The following is a 24,003-nucleotide window of genomic DNA, read 5'->3' on the forward strand; positions in this document are numbered from 1 at the left end:
GAGCGGCGCGTGGGCGGCGCCCCGTCCTGACCCCGCGCAGCCTGGCGAGCAGCGCCAGCTGCGCCCGTCCGGCGGCACCGTGGGAAAGTTGGGCTTTCTGGTCCTCCCTTTATCAGAGCATCGGAAGTGGCCGTGCCTGCTTCTGCCGCGGCCTCACCCAGTCCCACCCACAGTTCGGAGCTCCGAGCCCCCCTCCTGGGCCCATTACCTGCTGCGATCCACTCACATCCCCAGACGCTTCTCCACACCTAGACTCCTTCTAAGGCACCGCCACTCTCTGAGTTTACTTTTCCCTTCTGATGTCACTGTCCTAGTTGCTTACCTTATGCCGAAGGTTCCTTCCAAGTACACCTGGGATTAACTACCAAAGGGTTTTTGATTCCTTTGCTGATGAATTACAGCTGGTAGATGAGTTGATGACAGGAGGTAAATCAAAAGTGCTTAGTCAGGGAGTTGGAGGGCTCGCTTGGAGTAAAAGTGGACTTGTCAGCAGGTTGTGAACTCTGGATTCAGAGCAATGAAAATAGATGATCAAAAGACTGTAAGTAAGGTTTGGAATATAAAAAAGCGTTTTATTAGGTTGCTTCAGGAAGGGGAAGGAAGCTGAGTGGGAGGACCTCAAAAGACTGTACAGCTTTCTTTGCTAGATACAGAAATTGCCATTTGCCCAAGTGATTTCTTTAGAGTCTTGTTCTAAGAATTGCGTGCATGCTCAGTCCCATTCATCTCTTTGCGACCCCTTGGACTGTAGCCTGCCAGGCTACAATTTCAGGCAAGAATACTGGAGTGGGTGGGTTGCCATTTTCTTCTCCAAGGGATTTTCCCAACTCAGGGATGGAACCCGCATCTCCTACTTCTCCTGGTAGGCAAGCACATTCTTTCTACTGACTTAGACAATATGCAGTGATTTCCCAAGTGAAAATCTGATGAAATAACAGCAAAACCACACAAAAACATGATAGGAAAAGTAAACTACTACTTGAATATTAATACAGAAAGCCACAACAAAAAGCCTAGCCAACCAAATCCAGCAACGTAGAAAAAGTATTTTACAACGTGAGCAAGAGGGATTTGGCTAGTAAGTGCAAGGTTGGTGTAGCATCAAATGAATTATGGATGTAACACACTCTCTTTTTTAAAAAAGGGACAAAAACCACAGGATCATCTCAATAGTTGAAGAAAACACATTTGACAAAACCTAGCTCTTTTTCACGACTAAAAACACTCAACTATGTAGGAAGAGAACACCCTCAATCTGATAAAGGACATCCACAATCTGATTTTTAAAATTAAAAAAAAAGGAAGCTAACATCATAATCACTGGTAAAAGAATGAATAATTTCACATAAGATCAAGGATAGGAAAAAATATGTCCACTCTTGCTACTTTTATTGGACATTGTACTACAGGTTCTAAGCAGAGCAATTAAGCAAGGAAAGGTAAGATATCTTATAGAAATAAAGCAAACAGAAGAAAGAATTTTTCAAGAAAACCAGGACAATAGTTTTTAGCACTGAGAGGCAATAGGACAAAAGTTCCCAGATTAATGAATAAAAATTACCTATGTCAAAGTGTACTATTATGAAATTTCAAAGGACATGGTTATGGGAAAAGATTTTAATAGGTTCCAGGGAGGAAAAAAGAGATCATTTACAGAGATTCAGAAATCAGAATGGCATTGGAATTTCTGAAGAAGCATAAGTAAAGAGAAATTCTGAGAGAAAGTTATTTCCAATCCAGAAGTTAAATAAGGTTATATTTAAAAAAAAGACATTTTCAGTATGAAAAGTTTTAAGCATTCTTTTCATGCATTCTTTCTCAGAAAACAATTGAAAAACTTGCCCCACCACTACAAAGAGGTGAGGTAAGGGGACTGTTAGAGGAGACAGATGAAGGTTACACCCAATACAACTTGGTTGGAACGGCCACCAGAAAAAATCCACATCCTATCCCTGGAGCCTTGCATTTCACAGTAAAAGAGACTTTGCTGATACAGAGTTATGACTACAAATATGGAGGCTATCCTGGATTATCCAGGTAGACCTAACCTAGTCTAAAAGCCTTTGCTTTCCATGAGAGTGTGAAGAAAACAGTGCCAAATGGAGCAAAGAGTCTAAGGAGTCTGACTGGGTTGGCTAACCCATGAGGCAACATAATATAATAACTCAGATGTGGGGCTCAGGAGTCATAGTGCCCTGGCTTGATTTCCAACTCTACTGCTTATAATCATAAAACCGTAGGAAAAATTTCTTTCTTTCTGTGTCTTAGTTTCTTCATCTGTAAACGGAAGATAATAAGATTATAGAAGTAGGAGATTTTTTCTGCTTTACCCATTAAAGTGCTTAAAATATCTGGCATATAGTTAATAATAAATACCAGCTGTTATTGTTATTGACAACATTTAAGAAAATAGTTTCTGTAGAGTAATAATTAGTTAGGACTCATTTCAGTGAAATGACAGAAATCCAACTCTAGTTGGCCCTGGGGAAATATTCAGTATTTCATAAGAATAAGTCTATTATAGTTTGATGAACCTCTGGGATTCCCATGGGGCTCAGAGGTAGAGAATTTGCCTGCAGGAGACGCAAGAGATTCAAATTCAATCCCTGGTTGGACAATACCCTCTGAATGGCAATCCATTCCAGTATTCTTGCCTGGAGAATCCCATGGACAGAGGAGCCTGTGGGCTACTGCGTATATGAGGTCACAAAGGGTCAGACACAAATGAGCAACTGAGCACACATGTTTGGATCTAACTGATCAAATGATTCTATGGGCAGAATATCTTCATCTTTGGCCTCTATTTTTGGCTCTGTGTTGGCTTTCTTTTTAGGCAAGAACAGTCTATATCATAACAAGATTGGCCACCAGGGATGCTAGGATTAAATTCGACTGTAACTGTTAGCAGTTACAAAGTTAGCAAACATGGTGGAAAAGGAACACTTCTTTCCCAATAGTTGCAGCAAGATTCTGGAACTGAGACTCAGTATATAGACCTGGATTGGAGCCGGGCATGGCAACCCACTCCAGTATTCTTGCCTGGAGAATCCCATAGATGGAGGAGACTAGCAGGCTACAGTCCATAGAGTCAAAAAGAGTTGGACACAACTGAAGTGACTTAGCACATATAGACCTGGATTGTATGCCCATCCCCATTAATTACTGTGGCTAGAAGAAGATAACAAGCAGATTGGCCAAATGACTACTATTTGTTCACCCATAAAACTCTGTGTGTGTGTGTTGGGATGTGGTTGTTCAGGGGAATCAACCTCCTTACTTAGAGCACATAGACTGAAAGTGGGAAAGACATAGTTCCTCAAAGGAATATCATGTGCTGATATCAGAACACAGAAATGGATATTTGGGCAGACAAAAACAAAAGATGTACATTATAAGCGATGAGTGTAGTTAATCAAACACAGAGTGAAAGACTACTGAACCTCAGAGAAACCCCAGCTGAGCCTTGAGTGATGGTAGAAATCTGTATGTAGTTTTTGTGGGAAGTTTAGCACCCCAGGAAGAAAAACAAATGATGTACAATAATGTAATTTATGTGAGGTTCTGGTTTGGGAAAGTGAACATGACTAAAGGAAAAGGGTTCAAGGAAAGAAAGAGTCATAAAAGAATGGTAGAAATGTCACTTCTTGGGGCAAGATTGGGCAGAGATGCAATAAGAGCAGAAAGGTAAAGTAATCTTTATGTCTCTGAATATTCTTGCACTAGTCAAGTTGTGAGACTAGTGCTAGAGTCATTGAGAAGGACAATGTTTCTAGAGATTAGTAAGTAATAGCAGTGAAGTGCAAGAGTTTACTGATTTATTATTATTCAGTTCATTTCAGTCGCTCAGTCGTGTCCGACTCTTTGCGACCCCATGAATCACAGCACTCCAGGCCTCCCTGTCCATCACCAGCTCCCAGAGTTCACTCAGACTCACGTCCATCAAGTCAGTGATGCCATCCAGCCATCTCATCCTCTGTCGTCCCCTTCTTCTCCTGCCCCCAATCCCTCCCAGCATCAGAGTCTTTTCCAATGACTCAACTCTTTGCATGAGGTGGCCAAAGTACTGGAGTTTCAGCTTTAGCATCAGTCCTTCCAAAGAACACCCAGGGCTGATCTCCTTCAGAATGGACTGGTTGGATCTCCTTGCAGTCCAAGGGACTCAAGAGTCTTCTCCAACACCACAGTTCAAAAGCATGAATTCTTCGAAGCTCAGCTTTCTTCACAGTCCAACTCTCACATCCATACATGACCACTGGAAAAACCATAGCCTTGACTAGATGGACCTTTGTTGGCAAAGTAATGTCTCTGCTTTTCGAACTGCTATCTAAGTTGGTATTATTACTTATAGGTATATGTAATATGGCTATATAATAAATTATATAAATATTCAGTTCAGATCAGTCGCTCAGTCATGTCTGACTCTTTGCAACCTCATGGACTGCAGCATGCCAGGCCCCTGTCCATCACCAACTCCTGGAGTTTACTCAAACTCATGTCCATTGAGTTGGTGATGCCATGCAACAATCTCATCTTCTGTCGTCCCCTTCTCCTCTTGCCCTCAATCTTTCCCAGCATCAGGGTCTTTTCAAATGAGTCAGTTCTTCGTATCAGGTGGCCAAAGTATTGGAGTTTCAGTTTCATCATCACTCCTTCCAATGAATATTCAGGACTGATTTCCTTTAGGAGGGACTGATTTTATCTCCTTGTAGTCCAAGGGACTCTCAAAAGTCTTCTCCAACACCATAGTTCAAAAGCATGAATTCTTTGGTGCTCAGCTTTCTTCACAGTCCAACTCTCACATCCATACATGACTACTGGAAAAACCATAGCCTTGATGAGATGGACCTTTGTTGGTAAAGTAATGTATCTGCTTTTTAATATGCTTTAGGTTGGCCATAACTTTTCTTCCAAGGCATAAGCATCTTTTTATTTCATGGCTGCAGTCACCATCTGCAGTGATTTTGGAGCCCCCCAAAATAAAATCAGCCACTGTTTCCATCGTTTCTCCATCTATTTCCCACGAAGTGATGGGACCAGATGCCATGATCTTAGTTTTCTGAATGTTGAGTTTTAAGCCAACTTTTTCACTCCCCTCTTTCACCTTCATCAAGAGGCTCTCTCATCATGAGAAATGCCAGGCTGGAAGAAGCACAAGCTGGAATCAAGATTGCCGGGAGAAATATCAATAGCCTCAGATATGCAGATGATACCACCCTTATGGCAGAAAGTGAAGAGGAACTAAAAGCCTCCTGATGAAAGTGAAAGAGGAGAGTGGAAAAGTTGTCTTAAAGCTCAACATTCAGAAAACGAAGATCATGGCATCTGGTCCCTTCACTTCATGGGAAATAGATGGGGAAACAGTGGAAACAGTGTCAGACTTTATTTTTTTGGGCTCCAAAATCACTGCAGATGGTGACTGCAGCCATGAAATTAAAAGAAGCTTACTCCTTGGAAGAAAAGTTATGACCAACCTAGACAGCATATTGAAAAGCAGAGATATTACTTTGCCAACAAAGGTCTGTCTAGTCAAGGCTATAGTTTTCCTGTGGTCATGTATGGATGTGAGAGTTGGACTGTGAAGAAAGCTGAGCTTCGAAGAATTCATGCTTTTGAACTGTGGTGTTGGAGAAGACTCTTGAGAGTCCCTTGGACTGCAAGGAGATCCAACCAGTCCATTCTGAAGGAGATCAGCCCTGGGATTTCTTTGGAAAGAGTGATGCTAAAGCTGAAACTCCAGTACTTTGGCCACCTCATGTGAAAATTTGACTCATTGGAAAAGACTCTGATGCTGGGAGGGATTGGGGGTAGGAGGAGAAGGGGACGACAGAGGATGAGATGGCTGGATGGCATCACTGACTTGATGGACGTGAGTCTGAGTGAACTCTGGGAGTTGGTGATGGACAGGGAGGCCTGCCGTGCTATGATTCATGGGGTCGCAAAGAGTCGGACACGACTAAGCAACTGAACTGAACTGAACTGAGGAGGCTCTTTAGTTCTTTTTTGTTTTCTGCCATACGGATGGTGTCATCTGCATATCTGAGGTTATTAATATTTCTCCCAGCTATTTTTATTCTAGCTTGTGCTTCATCTAGCCTAGCATTTCTCATGATATACTCTGCATGTAAGTTAAATAAGCAGAGTGACAATATACAGCCTTGATATACTCCTTTTCCTATTTGGAACCAGTCTGTTGTTCCATGTCCAGTTCTAACTGTTGCTTCCTGAACTGCATTTCTCAAGAGGCAGGTCAGGAGGTTTGGTATTCCCATCTCTTTCACAATTTTCTACAGTTTATTGTGATCCACACAGTGAAAGGCTTTGGCGTAGTCAATAAAGCAGAAATAGATGTTTTTCTGGAACTCTTTTGCTTTTTTAATATCCAGCAAATGTTGGCAATTTGATCTCTGGTTCCTCTGCCTTTTCTAAATCAAGCTTGAACATCTGGAATTTCACCGTTCACATATTGTTGGAGCCTGGCTTGTTGAAGAATTTTGAACATTACTTTCGTATCGTGTGAGAGGAGTGCAATTATGCAGTCGTTTGAGCATTCTTTGGCATTGCCTTTTTTAGGGATTGAAGTGAAAACTCACCTCTTCCAGTCCTGTGGCCACTGCTGAGTTTTCCAAATTTGCTGGCATATTGAGTGCAGCACTTTCACTGCACCAGTTCAGGAGTTTACTGGTTTATTATTATTATTAGTTATAAGTATGTAATATGGCTGTATAATAAGTTATATAAATATTTGTCATAATAAAATACCTAATGAAAGGATTAATGCTAGTATTAATAAAAATCAAGACAGAATTTATTCTACCAGTTATGATAATTTTCCAATTCATAAAACACCTAAGAGGAAAGACTGTTCAAAGAAAATCATGATGTTATGAAAATATCACAGAAGATTTGAGATTCATGATTTTTCAACTGCATGATCTTGGGCAAGATATGACTTTAACACCAAGTTTCCTCAACTACAAAAGTGGTTTATCTTAAATGATATGTCTTACTCAGTTGTTATGATTATCAAGAAAAATAATAAAATCTGGAATTTCTTGGTTCACATATCAAGAAATACCAAGTGTTAAAGCCCAGTTTGAAGGATTTTGGGTGTTAACTTCCTAACATGTGAAGATGAGCACACTTGTACAGTAGTTTGAGCATTCTCTGGCATTGCCTTTCTTTGGGATTGTAATGTAAACTGACCTTTTCCAATCCAGTGGCTACTGCTGAGTTTTCCAAATTTGCTGATATATTGAGTGCAACACTTAAACAGCATCATCTTTTAGCATTTTATATAGCTCACTTGGAATTCCATTACCTCCACTAGCTTTGTTTGTAGTAATAGTTTCTAAAGCCCACTTGACTTCACACTCTAGAATGCCTGGCTCTAGATGAATGACCACACATCATGGTCATGCCAGTCATTAAGACCTTTTTTGGATAGTTCTTCTGTGTATTCTTGCCACCTCTTCTTAATTTCTTCTGCTTCTGTTAGGTCCTTGCTGTTTCTATCCTTCACTGTGCTCATCTTTGTAAGAAATGTTCCCTTGGTATCTAATTTTCTTCAAGAAATCTCTAGTCTTTCCCATTCGATTGTTTTCCTCTATTTCTTTGCACTGTTCACTTAAGAAGACTTTCTTATCTCTCCTTGCTGTTCTCTGGAACTCTGCATTCAGTTGGCTATATATTTCCCTTTCTCTTTCTCTTCTGATGCTTCTTATGCTGAAGCTCAAATACACATTTTAACTTTTCTGGTGACTCAGATGGTAAAGAATCTGCTCACAGTGCAGGAGACACAGGTTTGATCCCTGGGTCAGGAAGATCTCCTGGAGAAGGAAACGGCTACCCACTCCAGTATTCTTACATGGAAAACTCCATGGACAGAGGAATGGGTGGGTACAGTCCATGCGGTCACAAAGAGTCAGATATGACTAACTGACTAAGCACACTCACATATATTTTAACACTAGCTTTTCATTTAAGTAGTTCCTTTCAGATTATTGAAGTAATTTCCCAATGAATTTGAGTTGGCTGTCCCTTCCATTTGAGTTATCTTTTCTAAGTTAATGATTCAAAGACATTTTGTACAACCAGTTAATTTATCTAACATTGAGAATATTACTAGTCAAAGAGGTTACATACGCATTCCATTTACAAATGTTGTTATGGGGCTCATTCCAAATGTTAGTTTTTGGATTAATCATTTCAATGAAATTGGCTATGAAGACAATTGTTATTTTTTAGGGAGTAATAAGGAGAAGGCAATGGCAGCCCACTGCGGTACTCTTGCCTGGAAAATCCCATGGATGGAGGAGCCTGGTGGGCTGCCGTCTATGGGACTGCACAGAGTCAGACACGACTGAAGCGACTTAGCAGCAGCAGCAGCAGCAGGGAGTAATAAAAAGAAGTACAAGTAGCTGTGAAAAGAAGAGAAGCAAAAGGCAAAGGAGAAAAGGAAAGATATAATCAATTGAATGCAGTGTTCCAAAGAATAACAAGGATAGAAAAGAAAACCTTCCTCAGTGATCAATGCAAAGAAATAGAGGAAAACAGTAGAATGGGAAAGACTAGAGATATCTTCAAGAATATTAGAGATACCAAGGGAACATTTCATGCAAAGATGGGCACAATAAAGGACAGAAATGGTATGGACCTAACAGAAGCAGAAGATATTAAGAAGAAGTGGCAAATATACACAGAAGAACTATACAGAAAAAATCTTCATGCCCCAGATAACACAATGGTGTCAATACTCACCTAGAGCCAGACATCCTGGAATGCGAAGTCAAGTGGGCCTTAGGAAGCATCACTACGAACAAAGCTAGTGGAGGTGATAGAATTCCAGTTGAGCTATTTTCAATCCTAAAAGATAATGCTGTGAAAGGGCTGCACTCAATTTGCCAGCAAATTTGGAAAACTCAGCAGTGGCCACAGGACTGGAAAAGGTCGTTTTCATTCCAATCCCAAAGAAAGGGAATGCCAAAGAATACTCAAACTACTGCATGATTGCATTCATCTCACACGCTAGGAAAGTAATGCTGAAAATTCTCCAAGACAGGCTTCAACAGTAGGTGAACCATGGACTTCCAGATGTTCAAGCTGGGTTTAGAAAAGGAAGAGGAACCAGAGATCAAATTGCCAACATCCATTGGATATTCAAAAAAGCAACAGAGTTCCAGAAAAATATATATTTCTGCTTTATTGACTATGCCAAAGGCTTTGATTGTGTGAATCACAACAAACTGTGGAAAATTCTGGAAGAGATGGAAATATCAGACCACCTGACCTGCCTCTTGAGAAATCTGTATGCAGGTCAGGAAGCAACAGTTAGAACTGGACATGGAATAACAGATTGGTTCCAAATAGAGAAAGGAATACATCAAGGGTGTATATTGTCACTCTGCTTATTCAACGTATATACAGAGTACATTATTAGAAGTGCTGGGCTGGATGAAGTACAAACTGGAATCAAGTTTGCCAGGAGAAAATCAATAACCTCAGATATGCAGATGACACCACCCTTATGGCAGAAAGCGAAGAAGAACTAAAGAGCCTCTTGATGAAAGTGAAAGAGGAGAGTGAAAAAGTTGGCTTAAAACTCAACATTCAGAAAACTAAGATCATGGCATCCGGTCCCATCACTTCATGGGAAATAGATGGGGAACAGTGGAAACAGTGAGAGACTTTATTTTCTTGGGCTCCAAAATCACTGCAGATGATGACTTCAGCCATGAAATTAAAAGACATTTGCTCATTGGAAGAAAAGATATAACCAACATAGAAAGCATATTAAAAACCAGAGACATTACTTTGCTAACAAATGTCCATCTAGCCAAAGCTATGGTTTCTCCAATAGTCATGTATGGATGTGAGAGTTGGACTATAAAGAACGCTGAGCACTGAAGAATTGATGCTTTTGAACTGTGGTGTTGGAGGAGACTCTTGAGAGTCCCTTGGACAGAAAGGAGATCCAAGCAGTCCATCCTAAAGGAAATCAGTCCTGAATATTCATTGTAAGGACTGATGCTGAAATTGAAACTCCAATACTCTGACCACCTAATTTGAAGAACTGATTTATTTGAAAAGCCCCTGATGCTGGGAAAAATTGAGAGAGGAGAAGGGGATGACAGAGGATGCGATAGTTGGATGGCATCACTGACTTGGCGGACATGAGTTTGAGTAAACTCCAGGAGTTGGTGATGGACAGGGAGCCTGGCATGCTGCAGTCCATGAGGTTGCAAAGAGTCAGACACGACTGAGTGACTAAAGTGAACTGAATAAAAAGAAAGAGGAGAAAAAAAATTTGTGATTTATATGTACTGTCTTCCCAAAGGAATCCGAGCAAACAGAACCTTTTAATATTGTGACACTTCTCACTCCAGCTTACTCTCTGGCAGCAGCAAGGTCTCAATCTGTCAGATAGCTTATTACCTGCCTGCAAAAGGTCAAACCTCAGTGTACTTTAATATTTAAGTTTATGGCCTTGGGCATTGTGGGCATGGAATTCACCAATTTACAAAAATAACATCATTCATACTCGTGAATATTATTTTATATATTTCTCTGTGCCATATTTTGTCATGATCAGAGTGGCTGTCACTTCTGTCTTTTACTGAAAGGATCACCATCTGCAATCCATTAGCTTCATTTGCTAACTTTTCCATCAGTACTCAGTAAGTAAAGAAGCCCATGTCTATAATTTAAAAAAAAAATTACGATTTAAGACTTGCTTTTACAGTTGTACAACAAAGTTCTAGACACATTGCATCCATTATATTAGATATCTTAACTATATATTTAACAGCTTTATCCTTTGTAGTATGTATAATGGAGCAAATAATTGTTACTTTGATGAAAGACCCAAGCCTGGCTCTCTCATTAGCTATGTGCTATTTCTGGTCAAATGACTTAATCTACCTTAATTTCAGTTTCCTTATCTGAAAATTAACAGAATCATAGAATTTTAGGACTGGAAGGCAGCCTAAAAATCAGGGATGCCTGAAAGTTCAGCACAGTCTTATGCAATCAGTTTTGAGGCAGAATCCATCTTTAACTTTGGCCTCAGTCTTTGGAGGCCCAAAATGTCAAGTACTGACTAGTGTCATTTCTGATAATATATAGACATCTTTGTTTATTTTGAAAATCAGTTAATAAATATTATTTTGATACATTAATAGATCCACAGTTTAAGGAAAAAAATCCTCTCAAGTGATTGTGTGAATGAATGAGAACATGAAAGAAAGAAAAAAAAAGTAAGGGCAAGTAAATTAAGTCTGTATGAGAGTGTTTTGCTCAGTCAGGGCATGAGGCTTCAGTGTTTAAGTGTATCATTGAAATGCATTCATCACCAATAATAGAATCTTTGAGAGTTAACAGGGAATAAGTTGGGCAAGTTAGAGGGTATAAGTTTGGTTGTTTACTATTAGAAAGGAAGGAAAGATTAATAATATAACTATAGAATCCAGTAAAACCAGCCCAAACAGAGCTTTCCTCTCAAACAACTTCAAATGAAGGTCAGCATTTAGTATCACAAACGTGCCCTGTAGTGACCACATGAGCAATTTAGTAGCTGTGGTACAAACCCATGGACTGTACCTCACCAGGCTCCTCTGTCCATGGAATTCTCCAAGCTAGAATATTGGATGGGTAGCCATTCCCTTCTCCAGTGTATCTTCCCAATCCAGGGATAGAACTCAGGTCTCCCACACTACAGGCAGATTCTTTACCATCCTAGTCACCAGGGAAGCTCTTGTTAGTAAAGAGCTCTAATTAACCAAATATGTTTTATTATGTTGACCTGAAATCTTCTTGCCTAATGAAACTTCATCCAGTGCCCTAAATTCTGTTCTCTGATGTAACATATTAATAGCATAACCTTTGAAGTCTAGCACTCTACAGATTTGAAGTCAGTCCTTTGCCATGTCTTTTCTAGGCCAAGTGTGATCAGGCTCTTCAGCCATTTATGGCACATGCAGACCACACCTTTCACTATCCTAGTGTTCTTTTCTAATACTTGATGTTTCCCTTAAAAACGTAGGAGACTTTAAAATGAAAACCCAGGACTTAGCGCTTTCATTCACTCAAGATGTTTTTAATTGAGCACATGACCTGTCTCTAAGGGAAAGATATAGCAGTGAACAAAACAGATAAAAGTCCTTGCCCTGTGGAACTTATATTCTTATTGGGAAAGACAACAAACAAAAAAGTAAAATGTACAGTATATTGAAAGTAATACATGCTTAAAAAAAAAAGCAGAGCAGTGAAGGGATATAGAACACTCTGAGGGTGAGGTTGGGGGGTTTACAATGTGAAATAGAGATCAGGGAGTCACTGAGAAGGTGACTGCCTCTCATCTTCTGGTGACCCCCTAGTTCTGCTCTCTTCTCTTATCCCACATATTTTCCATCTCAAGAGGCTGACATATGGAGTCAATCAAGAGTTCCCCTGCCACTTGGCTCCCTGTTTGGATTCACCATTGTGAATCCTAGTAAGATATTACAGGGAGGGAGGAGAGTGAGGTCAAGATATTTATTCCTTGGCCATCACTTCGCGAGGACTTTCTGGTTAACTGTGTCCCTCTCCTGGAAGTTTGATTTCTCTCAATGATTTGCAAGATTCTTTCTCCTTCTGTCTCCAGTAACCACTTCCTTTCTTGTCCCTTGAGGCCTAGGCATGGTGGGCTCTAGGTTATCGGATGGTCCTTTGTGGTTTCCTTATGTCCACACTTTTGAAAACAGTCCCTTTGTTCATGAGCCTTCTTTGACATTATCCTATTTAAAGTATGCTGTTTCTTGTTGGAACGCTGAGAGATGCAGTGATATTTGAAAGAGATAAGGGTAAGTTATGTGGATAAGGCTAAGGGTAATACTCATGAAAACATGAGCATTGCAGGAGCGGCAAGTGCAGACATATTGCTGTAGACACAGTCTGGTAGTGTACAGCGCAGGGGAGCTTTCATCTCCCTTGTTTTGTTAGCCACTCAGTCGTGTCCAGCTCTTTGCGATCCCATGGACTGTAGTCTGCTGGTCTCCTCTGTCCATGGAAGTCTCCAGGCAAGAATACTGAAGTGGGTTGCCATTTCCTTCTCCAGGGGGTCTTCCTTGACCACCTCATTCTACATATCCACTAGTGTAGTCAAAGATTGCAGTAGCTTTCTAGTGGCAGTAACACTCTGTTTATACTGAGCTTGTCATAAACTCAAATTCTTCTGACTCATTAATGCTGCAGCAAAATACAGAACCTTAACATGTATTTCCTTTAACTTTTGTCTTTTTTTTTTTTGCCATAAACAAATACTTTATAGGTATCTACTATGTGTCAAATATTGTGTTACTTACTGGGAATCTAATAGTAAATCAAACAAAACTGGTTTCTACCCTTCTGGAAGGTTCAGCCTCATATAGGAGACAATTAAATAATCACCCAAATAAGTCTGTGAAAAGCTCTGTGAGTTGTCAGTTCAGAAAGAAACTGTTGGGACCAGTACACAGAGAGTAAAGATGTTATATAAAATGGGGCTAGCAAGATAAAAAAGTGTTATATCACACAGAGATTCACTGGATATCATAACTATTTTGTTATTTGTTCCCAAATCAGTGAGAATCCATTGAAGAGCTCAAGTAACTGGGTGAATTGGTCAGATTTGTGTTTTGGAAATATCAATCTAGCCACAGTATGGAGAATAAATTAGAAGAAGTTAAGAATCAACCCAAGAAGACCAATTAGGAAGCTACTGAGAAATGTTGGAATTATAGGTAGAACTTCATAGTTGAGAGATCTTGAGGTGAAATGGGCAGAAAAGGGAAGCTGGTATCTGTGATGGCTGCACTATATTTCTTATTTGCATCATTAACTGGATGGAAGTAACACTCAAATAATATAGACAACATTGGAAGAGAAACATACTTTAGAGAGGAAGAGCAATAATTTGGTTCTGAATATGTAAAACTTAAGATCTGCATAAGATATCGAAGAAAAGAGGTCAACAAGGTAGATGGAAACATAAGCCTGCAGCTCAGAAAGACATCTCTATGTAACTGGCAGCCCATATAGCTGATAACTATCATATGGGTTTTGTTTAATGATACAAATCTACCACTGTATCAAAAATACTGATTCTATTATTTGGAGTTACAGTAACTGTTTTTACTTCTGAGCTCTCTGAAACTTGGTGATGTGCTTTCCATGTATTCATCCAAACTGGTGACCATTAAACTAGATGGTGCTAAATCCTAATCAGGTGCTCGGTTTGGAAACCTCAAATAATAAATGGATACTGACTGTAATTTGGCATAGCACGTTCCAAGCTGCGACTGTTCTCTGAACTCTTAGCATATATTTTATATTTTTGGCTGCCCTTATTATGCCTTCCTGTTTTCTTTATTCTTGGTATATGTGTCTTTACTATTTCTGCTGTGCGCCTTTGGTGGGATAGACCTAGAAGATAGAACTGGGCAGCTGAAAAAGTAGATAAAAGTGAAGAAATAAATTTTTCAGGTACCAAATGCTTTAAATGTTTACTTGCAAAAGCACTAAGCAGAGAATGTTGTGCACCAATGCTACATGATTATTGCTCCTTGGTAAATCTAGGAAAGTCCTGTTACTGCTTTACAGTACATCTGCTTTGGTACTCAGTATAAAGACAGCAGAACAGTCAGCTGCTATATCCCTGGTATATGCCGAACATGGCTCCATCTCCTCCACTGTCCTATACAATGTTCCAAACACACAGTCTCTCATACTCAGAGGTGGGTTCTAAGGCTTCTTATTAATCTCTATATAACCTTCAGTTCAACTGTCCCTCTTCTTCCCAGTCAGCTCTTATCTCTGTTTCTACAAGAAATTCAACCAAACCAAGTACACTGCAGTCTTTGTAGTTTTGTGGATCCCAGAGGGATCACATTGCACCTCACACAGCATATCACTTCTAAAATCTCACTTGGCTGTCCCTTCCTGAGTCTTTGTCCCCAGCTTCCCCATCACTGGATTCCTCTTTCTGCGCCTACCACTTCACAGGTCTCAACTCATCTCCCCACGATTGCTATTCTCCTAGCCCCTCTCTCCTTAGGTATTACAGTCTCCTCTCTCTCTCTCTCCGTCTCCCTCCCTCCCCCTTCTCTCTTTTCCTTCTATAGAGCAGCTGACTGTTTTTCTAATTTGTACCACTAAACTTTCATACCTCACAGAGCTCACCAACAAAGAATCCTCCAGTTATCAGGGACTGTTCTTGTAGGGCAGTGAGAGATTATACATTTATGATAAATTTAGAATGAAATACATTATATATATATATATATATATATATATATATATATATATATATATATATATATATATGCTGTGAAGCACGGCATGTGGGATCTTAGTTCCCCAACCAGGAACTGAACCTGAACTCCTTGCATTGGAAGCATGGAGTCTTAACCCCTAGAGCATGAGGGAAGTCCCCATAATGAATATTTTTATTGTAAAATATTTGGAACATTCTCTCATTCCTTACACATCTAAGGAAAATCAGCCTATTTTCTCAGTGTCTCCATGCCACTGCAGAGAAGAGAATGGTATAAAATTGGGCTTAACATGTATATGATCCCCAAAATACTGAAAGATCAGGTTGGAGGGGGAAATAAAGAAAGTTGAAAAAATAAGAGGGGTGGAGGGGATGAATTAGTTGGAGAGTTTGTAAGGAAGATAGACATTTTCTGCCCTTAAAATGCCTACATAATAACCTATATGTTATTTGAAAACATTTAATGAAGGGTAATGCAGTAACTGGGCTTCCATCATGGCTCAGTGGTAAAGAATCTGCCCCCCAATGCAGGAGATGTGGGTTTGATCCCTGGGTTGGGAAGATCCCCTAGAGAAGAAAATGGCAATGCACTCCAGTATTCTTGCCTGGAAAATCCCATGGACAGAGGAGCCTGGTGGGCTACAGACCATAGGGTTGCGAAGAGTAGGCTATGACTTAGAAACTAAGCAACGACAATCCAGAAATTAATAAGGGCTATTGGTTTGTGGATAGAGAAATATTGTGATATGTGTATTAGTTTTAGTCGATACTCCAGAGTCAATGCTTGAAATAATAAAGAATCCATATTCCAGAGGTGTTTAGCTAGTGTTTGAAAGACTAACCAGAATGACCAGCATTATCGCTGATCCACACGAAAAGATTTGATAATTAGTATATGGATGGTAGAAATGATTCTTCATTCATGTGGTCATTAGTATGCAGAGTATACAGATTGAACTTCACAGTTACCTCTACATTTGCATGAATAGGAAACAAGATTCTAGCAATGCCAAGAGCGTGTGCTGTTGAGAACAACTTGACTCCATGCCTAAAGACTCACTGAGTCAAATGTCTGGACATTTTTGGAGGCATCCATCATCTGATCTTACCAGGAGGCTGGCAGAATCCTTTCTGTTGTTTAGCTGCTCAGTCATATCCGACTGTTTGTGATCTCATGGATTTTAGCACTTCCTTGTCCTTCACTATCTCCCAGAGTTTGCTTAAACTCATGTCCATTGAGTCAATGATGCCATCCAACCATTTCATCCTCTGTCGCCCCCTTCTTCTCCTGTCCTCAATCTTTCCCAGGATCAGGGTCTTTTCCAATGAGTCAGTTCTTTGCATCAGGTGGCAAAAGTATTGGAGCTTCAGCATCAGTCCTTGCAACAAATATTCAGGGTTGATTTCCTTTAGGATTGACTGGTTTGATCTCTTTGCAGTCCAAGGGACTCTCAACAGTGTTCTCTAGCACTACAATTTGAAAGTATCAATTTTTGGCACTCAGCCTTCTTTATGGTCAAACTCTCACAACCATACATGACAACTGGAAAAACCATAGCTTTGCCTAGATGGACCTTTGTTGGCAAAGTAATGTCTCTGCTTTTTAATGCACTGTCTAGGTTTTTCATAGCTTTACTTTCAAGGAGCAAGTGTCTTTTAATTTCATGGCTGCAGCCACTGTCTACAGTGATTTTGGAGCCCAAGAAAATAAAGTCTGTGACTGTTTTCATTTCCCCCTCTATTTGCCATGAAGTGATGGGATCGGATGCTACGATCTTAGGTTTCTGAAGGCTGAGTTTTAAGCCAGCTTTTTCTACTCTCCTCTCTCACTTTCATCAAGAGATTCTTTAAATCCTCTTCACTTTCTGCCATGGCAGTGGTGTTATTTGCATATATGAGGTTATTGATACTTTTCCCAGCAATCTTGATGGGAAGATTGCTGGGAAAATTCAAGCAATTCAAGCCTAGCTTGAAGGATTTTGATCATTACCTTGCTAGCATGTGAAATGAATGCAATCGTGAGGTAGTTTGAACATTCTTTAACATTGCCCTTCTTTGGGATTGGAATGAAAACTGACCTTTTCCAGCCCTGTGGCCACTGCTGAGTTTTCCAAATTTTCTGGCATATTGGGTGCAGCATATTATTGCATCTGCTGTGAGTGAATCTTTCTTGAAAAGAGCTTGAAAGAACAGAGGTCTGGGATGGCACTGAATTTACAGAATAGGTTAATTACCTTTTATTTCTTTGCTATTTTTTTTTTCGTGTTGTGGTAAAATACACATAACATAAAATTTACCATGTAAACCATTTTTCAATGTACAGTTCAGTGATACCAAATATATTCATAATGTGCTACCGCTACCATCACGTATCTCCAGAACTCTTTTCATCTTATAAACTGAAACTCTCTACCCCCTTAACAATAGTTATTCCCTCCCTTCAGCCACTTGCCATCAACATTCTATTTTCTGTCTCTAGGATTTTATCTACTCTCAGTACCTCATGTAAGTGGAATCATACAGTAGGGGTCTTTTTATGACTGCCTTATTTCAGTTAGCGTAATGTCCTCAAGCTTCCTTCAAGTCCAATCATGTATCAGAATTTCCTTTCTTTTAAAGACTGCATACTCTTTTTACTTGTTTCTCTCTCTCTCTCTCTCATTTTCTTTTTTTGTCTACTCATTTTCCAGTATTTGTAGCTGTGGCAAATTTTGCTCTGAGACTTGCTTTCACTATAATAGTCCATTGTAAGGCTTTGGTGGAGGAGACCTGTCATCCTTATGTATCTCTTTGAACCAGGCTATTGTTATTTACCAAAGTGAAGTGAAGTCACTCAGTTGTGTCCAACTCTTTGCGATCCCATGGACTGTAGTCTACCAGGCTTCTCTTTCCATGGGATTCTCCAGGCAAGAATACTGGAGTGGGTTGCCATTTCCTTCTCCAGGGGATCTTCCTGACCCAGGGATCAAACCCAGGTCTCCTGCATTGCAGGCAGACGCTTTACCCTCTGAGCCACCAGGGAAGACTTTTATTTACCAAAAGTACCTAATAATTGTTGTTTAGTTGCTAAGTCATGTCCAAGTCTTTTGTGACCCCATGGACTGTAGCCCCCCAGGATGCCCTGTCCATGAGATTTCCCAGGCAACAATACTGGAGTGAGTTGCCATTTTCTTCTCCAGGGGATCTTCCCAACTCAGAGATTGAACCCACATGTCCTGCATTAATTAGCAGGTGGATTCTTTACCAGTGAGCGTCCTGGGATGCCCCACCTAATAATTAGGAATGATCAAATTGCCTTAGGACTGTTCTCAACATTTAGGTTACAGTATTTATGATCAACATCTTTCAGTGGTTAGTAATTAAATGCAGAATCATAAACCAACTCTCAAAAAATGTAAGTACATTTAGTGAACAGTAGTTTTATGTTAAACTAGGATAATTTTCAGCAATAAAAATTCTTATTAAATTATTTGCTTATTGATATTATTCACTCATTTGAAGGCTTTTTAGAAAATAAGTTAATTATAAATAATTCTATTGAACTTTAATTTTAAATGAAATCAGAATTTGACTGAGCCTTTTAGAAATATGGCAAAGAGATATATATTTTTTGGTTTTACATTAATTTTTTACAGATGATATAGCTTAAGGCAAGGGTTACAAGGAAAAATTTGCTTAGAAATGCCGTGTGTTTCTAGGACAGTAGTCTTTCATTTCTGGATTTTTACTGCAATTGAGAGAGATCCCAAGGAGGAGTTAAGAACAAAGAAATAGAAATAAAAGAGATGAAATATAAAATTTTTCACAAAGAAATCAAATATGATAGGAACTGGAGACAAAAGACTTGATCAAGGTCAGAATGCTGAAATGAATTAATCCCTAGTGCAAAGTTCTTCTATTGGTCTAAGTGTAATAAAATCATAATTTTGAAATTGTAAATTAAAGATTTCAAATGTTTTCCAGTATAGGAAAAAATGAAAAAAAAAAAACTTTCTCTGATAGAAGGTAAAATAACACATATTTATTAAGTATTACCATGTGCTGCTGCTGCTGCTACTAAGTCACTTTAGTTGTGTCTGACTCTGTGCCAATCCATAGACGGCAGCCCACCAGGCTCCCCCGTCCCTGGGATTCTCCAGGCAAGAACACTGGAGTGGGTTGCCATTTCCTTCTCCAATGCATGAGAGTGAAAAGTGAAAGTGAAGTCGCTCAGACGTGTCCTACTCTTAGCGACCCTATGGACTGCAACTTACCAGGCTCCTTCATCCATGGGATTTTCCAGGCAAGAGTACTGGAGTGGGGTGCCATTGCCTTCTCCACCATGTGCTAGGCCCTTTTAACAAATAGTACCTTATTTTTCAACTCCTTACTCCTCCACTCCATGCTTAGGAAGTATGACTTGGTTATTACACACACAAGGTCTTCATAGTGTGCCGGGAGCAGCGTGGGAATCCCACCCATGACAAAGGTCATGAGGAAGAGGCCTGACAGGCAAAGGCGAGTCAGGACTCGAGAGACCCCCTACCTGCTTGAGCATCTACTGCAAAACCAGAATCTGTCTGTCTTACTATTGTATGACTTTCACCAACTCCTCTAACATTAACAGGGGGCTATCCCCGACCACCTTTCTCTGGAAAAAGTTAACTTAGGGCTCCAGTAGTCTCCTGCATATAAAAGGAGTGTCTCAGCTCAAACCCCTATGATGGCTCTCTAACTTGCCTGACAGGTTTACCTGGACTTTTACAACTACGCGTGTGATTGTTTACAGCCTCTCAACCGCGAGAGGCACGGGAAGCTTAAAACATCTTAAAGGTATCAGTTCAGTTCAGTCGCTCACTCGTGTCTGACTCTTTGCAACCCCATGTATCACAGCATGCCAGGCCTCCCTGTCCATCACCAACTCCTGGAGTTCACTCAGACTCATGTCCATCAAGTCAGTGATGCCATCCAGCCATCTCATCCTCTGTCGTCCCCTTCTCCTCCTGCCCCCAATCCCTCCCAGCATCAGAGTCTTTTCCAATGAGTCAACTTTTCACATGAGGTGGCCAAAGTACTGGAGTTTCAGCTTTAGCATCGTTCCTTCCAAAGAAATCCCAGGGTTGATCTCCTTCAGAATGGACTGTTTGGATCTCCTTGCAGTCCAAAGGACTCTCAAGAGTCTTCTCCAACACCACAGTTCAAAAGCATGAATTCTTCGAAGCTCAGCTTTCTTCACAGTCCAACTCTCACATCCATACATGACCACTGGAAAAACCATAGCCTTGACTAGACAGACCTCAGTCGGCAAACTAATGTCTCTGCTTTTGAATATACTATCTAGGTTGGTCATAACTTTTCTTCCAAGGAGTAAGCGTCTTTTAATTTCATGGCTGTGGTCACCATCTGCAGTGATTTTGGAGCCCAGAAAAAGTCTGACACTGTTTCCACTGTTTCTCCATCTATTTGCCATGAAGTGATGGGACCAGATGCCATGATCTTTGTTTTCTGAATGTTGGGCTTTAAGCCAACTTTTTCTCTCTCCTCTTTCACTTTCATCAAGAGGCTTTTTAGTTCCTCTTCATTTTCTGCCATAGGGGTGGTGTCATCTGCATATCTGAGGTTATTGATATTTCTCCCGGCAATCTTGATTCCAGCTTGTGTTTCTTCCAGTCCAGTGTTTCTCATGATATACTCTGCATATAACTTAAATAAGCAGGGTGACAATATACAGCCTTGACATACTCCTTTTCCTATTTGGAACCAGGCTGTTTTTCCATGTCCAGTTCTAACTGTTGCTTCCTGACCTGCATACAGAGTTCTCAAGAGGCAGGTCAGGTGGTCTGGTATTCTCATCTCTTTCAGAATTTTCCCCAGTTTATTGTGATCCACACAGTCAAAGGCTTTGGCATAGCCAAAAAAGCAGAAATAGATGTTTTTCTGGAACTCTCTTGCTTTTTCCATGATCCAACAGATGTTGGCAATTTGATTTCTGGTTCCTCTGCCTTTTCTAAAACCAGCTTGAGCATCAGGAAGTTCACAGTTCAAGTATTGCTGAAGCCTGGCTTGGAGAATTTTGAGCATTACTTTACTAGCATGTGAGATGAGTGCAGTTGTGCAGTAGTTTGTGCATTCTTTGGCATTGCCTTTCTTTGGGATTGGAATGAAAACTGACCTTTTCCAGTCCTGTGGCCACTGCTGAGTTTTCCAAATTTGCTGGCATATTGAGCACAGCGCTTTCACAGCTTCATCTTTCAGCATTTGAAACAGCTCAACTGGAATGCTATCACCTCCACTAGCTTTGCTCGTAGTGATGCTTTCTTAGGCCCACTTGACTTCACATTCCAGGATGTCTGGCTCTAGATGAGTGATCACACCATCATGATTATCCGGGTCATGAAGATCTTTTTGTTCAGTTCTTCTGTGTATTCTTGCCACCTCTTCTTAATATCTTCTGCTTCTGTTAGGTCCAGACCATTTCTGTCTTTATCGAGCCCATCTTTGCATGACATGTTCCCATGGTATCTCTAATTTTCTTTCTTAAAGAGATCTCTAGTCTTTCCCATTCTGTTGTTTTCCTCTATGTCTTTGCATTGATCGCTGAAGAAGGCTTTCTTATCTCTTCTTGCTATTCTTTGGAACTCTGCATTCAGATGCTTATATCTTTCCTTTTCTCCTTTGCTTTTCACTTCTCTTCTTTTCACAGCTATTTGTAAGGCCTCCCCAGACAGCCATTTTGCTCTTTTGCATTTCTTTTCCACGGGGATGGTCGATCCCTGTCTCCTGTACAGTGTCACGAACCTCTGTCCATAGTTCATCAGGCACTCTTATCTATCAGATCTAGACCCTTAAATCTATTTCTCACTTCCACTGTATAATCATAAGGGATTTGATTTAGGTCATACCTGAATGGTCTAGCAGTTTTCCCTACTTTCTTCAGTTTAAGTCTGAATTTGGCAATAAGGAGTCATAATCTGAACACAGTCAGCTCCCGGTCTTGTTTTTGTTGACTGTATAGAGCTTCTCCATCTTTGGCTGCAAAGAATATAATTAATCTGATTTCGGTGTTGACCATCTGGTGATGTCCATGTGTAGAGTCTTCTCTTGTGTTGTTGGAAGAGGGTGTTTGCTATGACCAGTGTACTTTCTTGGCAAAACTCTATTAGTCTTTGCCCTGCTTCATTTTGCATTTCAAGGCCAAATTTGCCTGTTACTCCAGGCGTGTTTTTTTTTTTTTTGAAAAGATATCTGTTAATGTATTAAATCTGCACTGTTTTTAAAAGCTTTGTAAAAACTATTCTAGAAATGGTATCCATTAACTGTGTTTTTCACAAGTTATTCTTTTTACATATGACAATGTCCATTTCCACAAGGGCACTTTTCATATATCGTGTAGAAACTGCATTCTTTAAAATAAAGTCTGTCAAAGATTAATAGTCCTAAGTCATTTATTTCCTCTATCTTGTCCCATGCCTTGCTGAAAAGTCAATCAATCAATGTAAGAATTCTGAGACACCCACTAAAGGAACTCTGTTCTGGCCATGGCTTCCACTATCTTATGTGGTCTGGTTCTGAATCTGAAGGACTGTCACTTTCAAGGACCTCCTGCAGACCTATTCCACTGCTAGATTATGCAGCACCTCCTTTTCCATGTTTGTGGACCTTCATTTATCTATTTGATCATCAATTAAAAGTCAAGAAGGGAGAGCTGGTGTCTGGTCTGCTTTATTTGTCACTCTCAGAACACCTCATTTTTGACTGGACTCAGACTTGGAAGTAGAAGCTCTCAGGGAGGACAGCCTCTGTCTCTTGGCGATCTGCTCCTGCTGTTTTTCTTTGGCCTTCTTCATTCTGTTGGCCAAAAGTTTAGCATATTCTGCAGCCTCTTCTTTATTTTTCTTAGTACGCTGTTTCTTCAGAGCAATACGCCGGCATTTGTGTTGCAGAACTCGGGGAGTCACGAGATGCTGAATCTTGGGTGCTTTAGTCCTAGGTTTCTTACCGTCTTTGTTTAGGGGCTTTCGGACAACATATTGGCGGACGTCATCTTCTTTAGAGAGATTGAAAAGTTTGAGGATTCTGCTAGCTCTTTTGGGACCCAGGCAACGAGGCACTGTAGTATCAGTGAGTCCAGGAATATCCTTCTCCCCTTTTTTCACGATGACCAAATTGAGAACACTCAGATTGGCATCCACAATGCAACCCCGCACAGATTTGCGCTTTCTCTCTCCAGTCCTCCTCGGTCTGTAACAGGAATGCCCCTTACTCAGAAGCAGGCGAACTCGGCCATAGGTCAAGACACCCTGCTTCATGGGGAAACCCTGCTTGTCGTTCCCGCCACTGATTCGGACCACATAACCCTTCCATTCTTCACCCAGAGCATCAGCAGCAACTTCTGTGGCCATACGCTTCTCGTAGAAGGTACGAAGTTTTCCTTCATCGTCCACTTCAATGAGCTTCTGGCAGGCAGTGGCCGGGAAAGAGATGTTCAGCTTCATTCTGAAGCAGCCGACAGCCTCCGAGGTGCCACGAAAGAGTCCAGGTGTTTTTTGGCTTCCTACTTTTGCATTCCAGTCCCCTATAATGACTATAGAGCCTTTTAAATAGCTAAGAATTATATTGGTGAAGGGTTTCATTGTTGAGTTAATGATTGCCGCGAGGCCTCCATATCCTTTATCTTTTAGGCACCTGGGAGGATATTAATCAATGTAATTGGGATTCAGAAATAGGAATATAGTAGT

General features: G+C 40.4%; 1 protein-coding gene across 1 annotated transcript; it reads right to left on the bottom strand.

The window, feature by feature from the left end:
- Positions 1-22,971: 22,971 nt before the first annotated feature.
- On the bottom strand, positions 22,972-23,768 carry LOC114118688 (small ribosomal subunit protein eS6-like). The gene has a single exon (XM_042233756.1). The coding sequence runs from the start codon at positions 23,758-23,760 to the stop codon at positions 23,011-23,013; it is 750 nt and encodes a 249-aa protein (XP_042089690.1). The 5' UTR covers positions 23,761-23,768; the 3' UTR covers positions 22,972-23,010.
- Positions 23,769-24,003: the final 235 nt, after the last annotated feature.

Source organism: Ovis aries, chromosome 16 (genome assembly GCF_016772045.2).
Source record: "Ovis aries strain OAR_USU_Benz2616 breed Rambouillet chromosome 16, ARS-UI_Ramb_v3.0, whole genome shotgun sequence".
NCBI classification, from domain to species: Eukaryota; Metazoa; Chordata; class Mammalia; order Artiodactyla; family Bovidae; genus Ovis; species Ovis aries.

Coding starts and splice junctions, on each gene's coding strand:
- LOC114118688 (XM_042233756.1), bottom strand. CDS start 23,760: ATGAAGCTGAACATCTCTTTCCCGGCCACTGCCTGCCAGAAGCTCATT.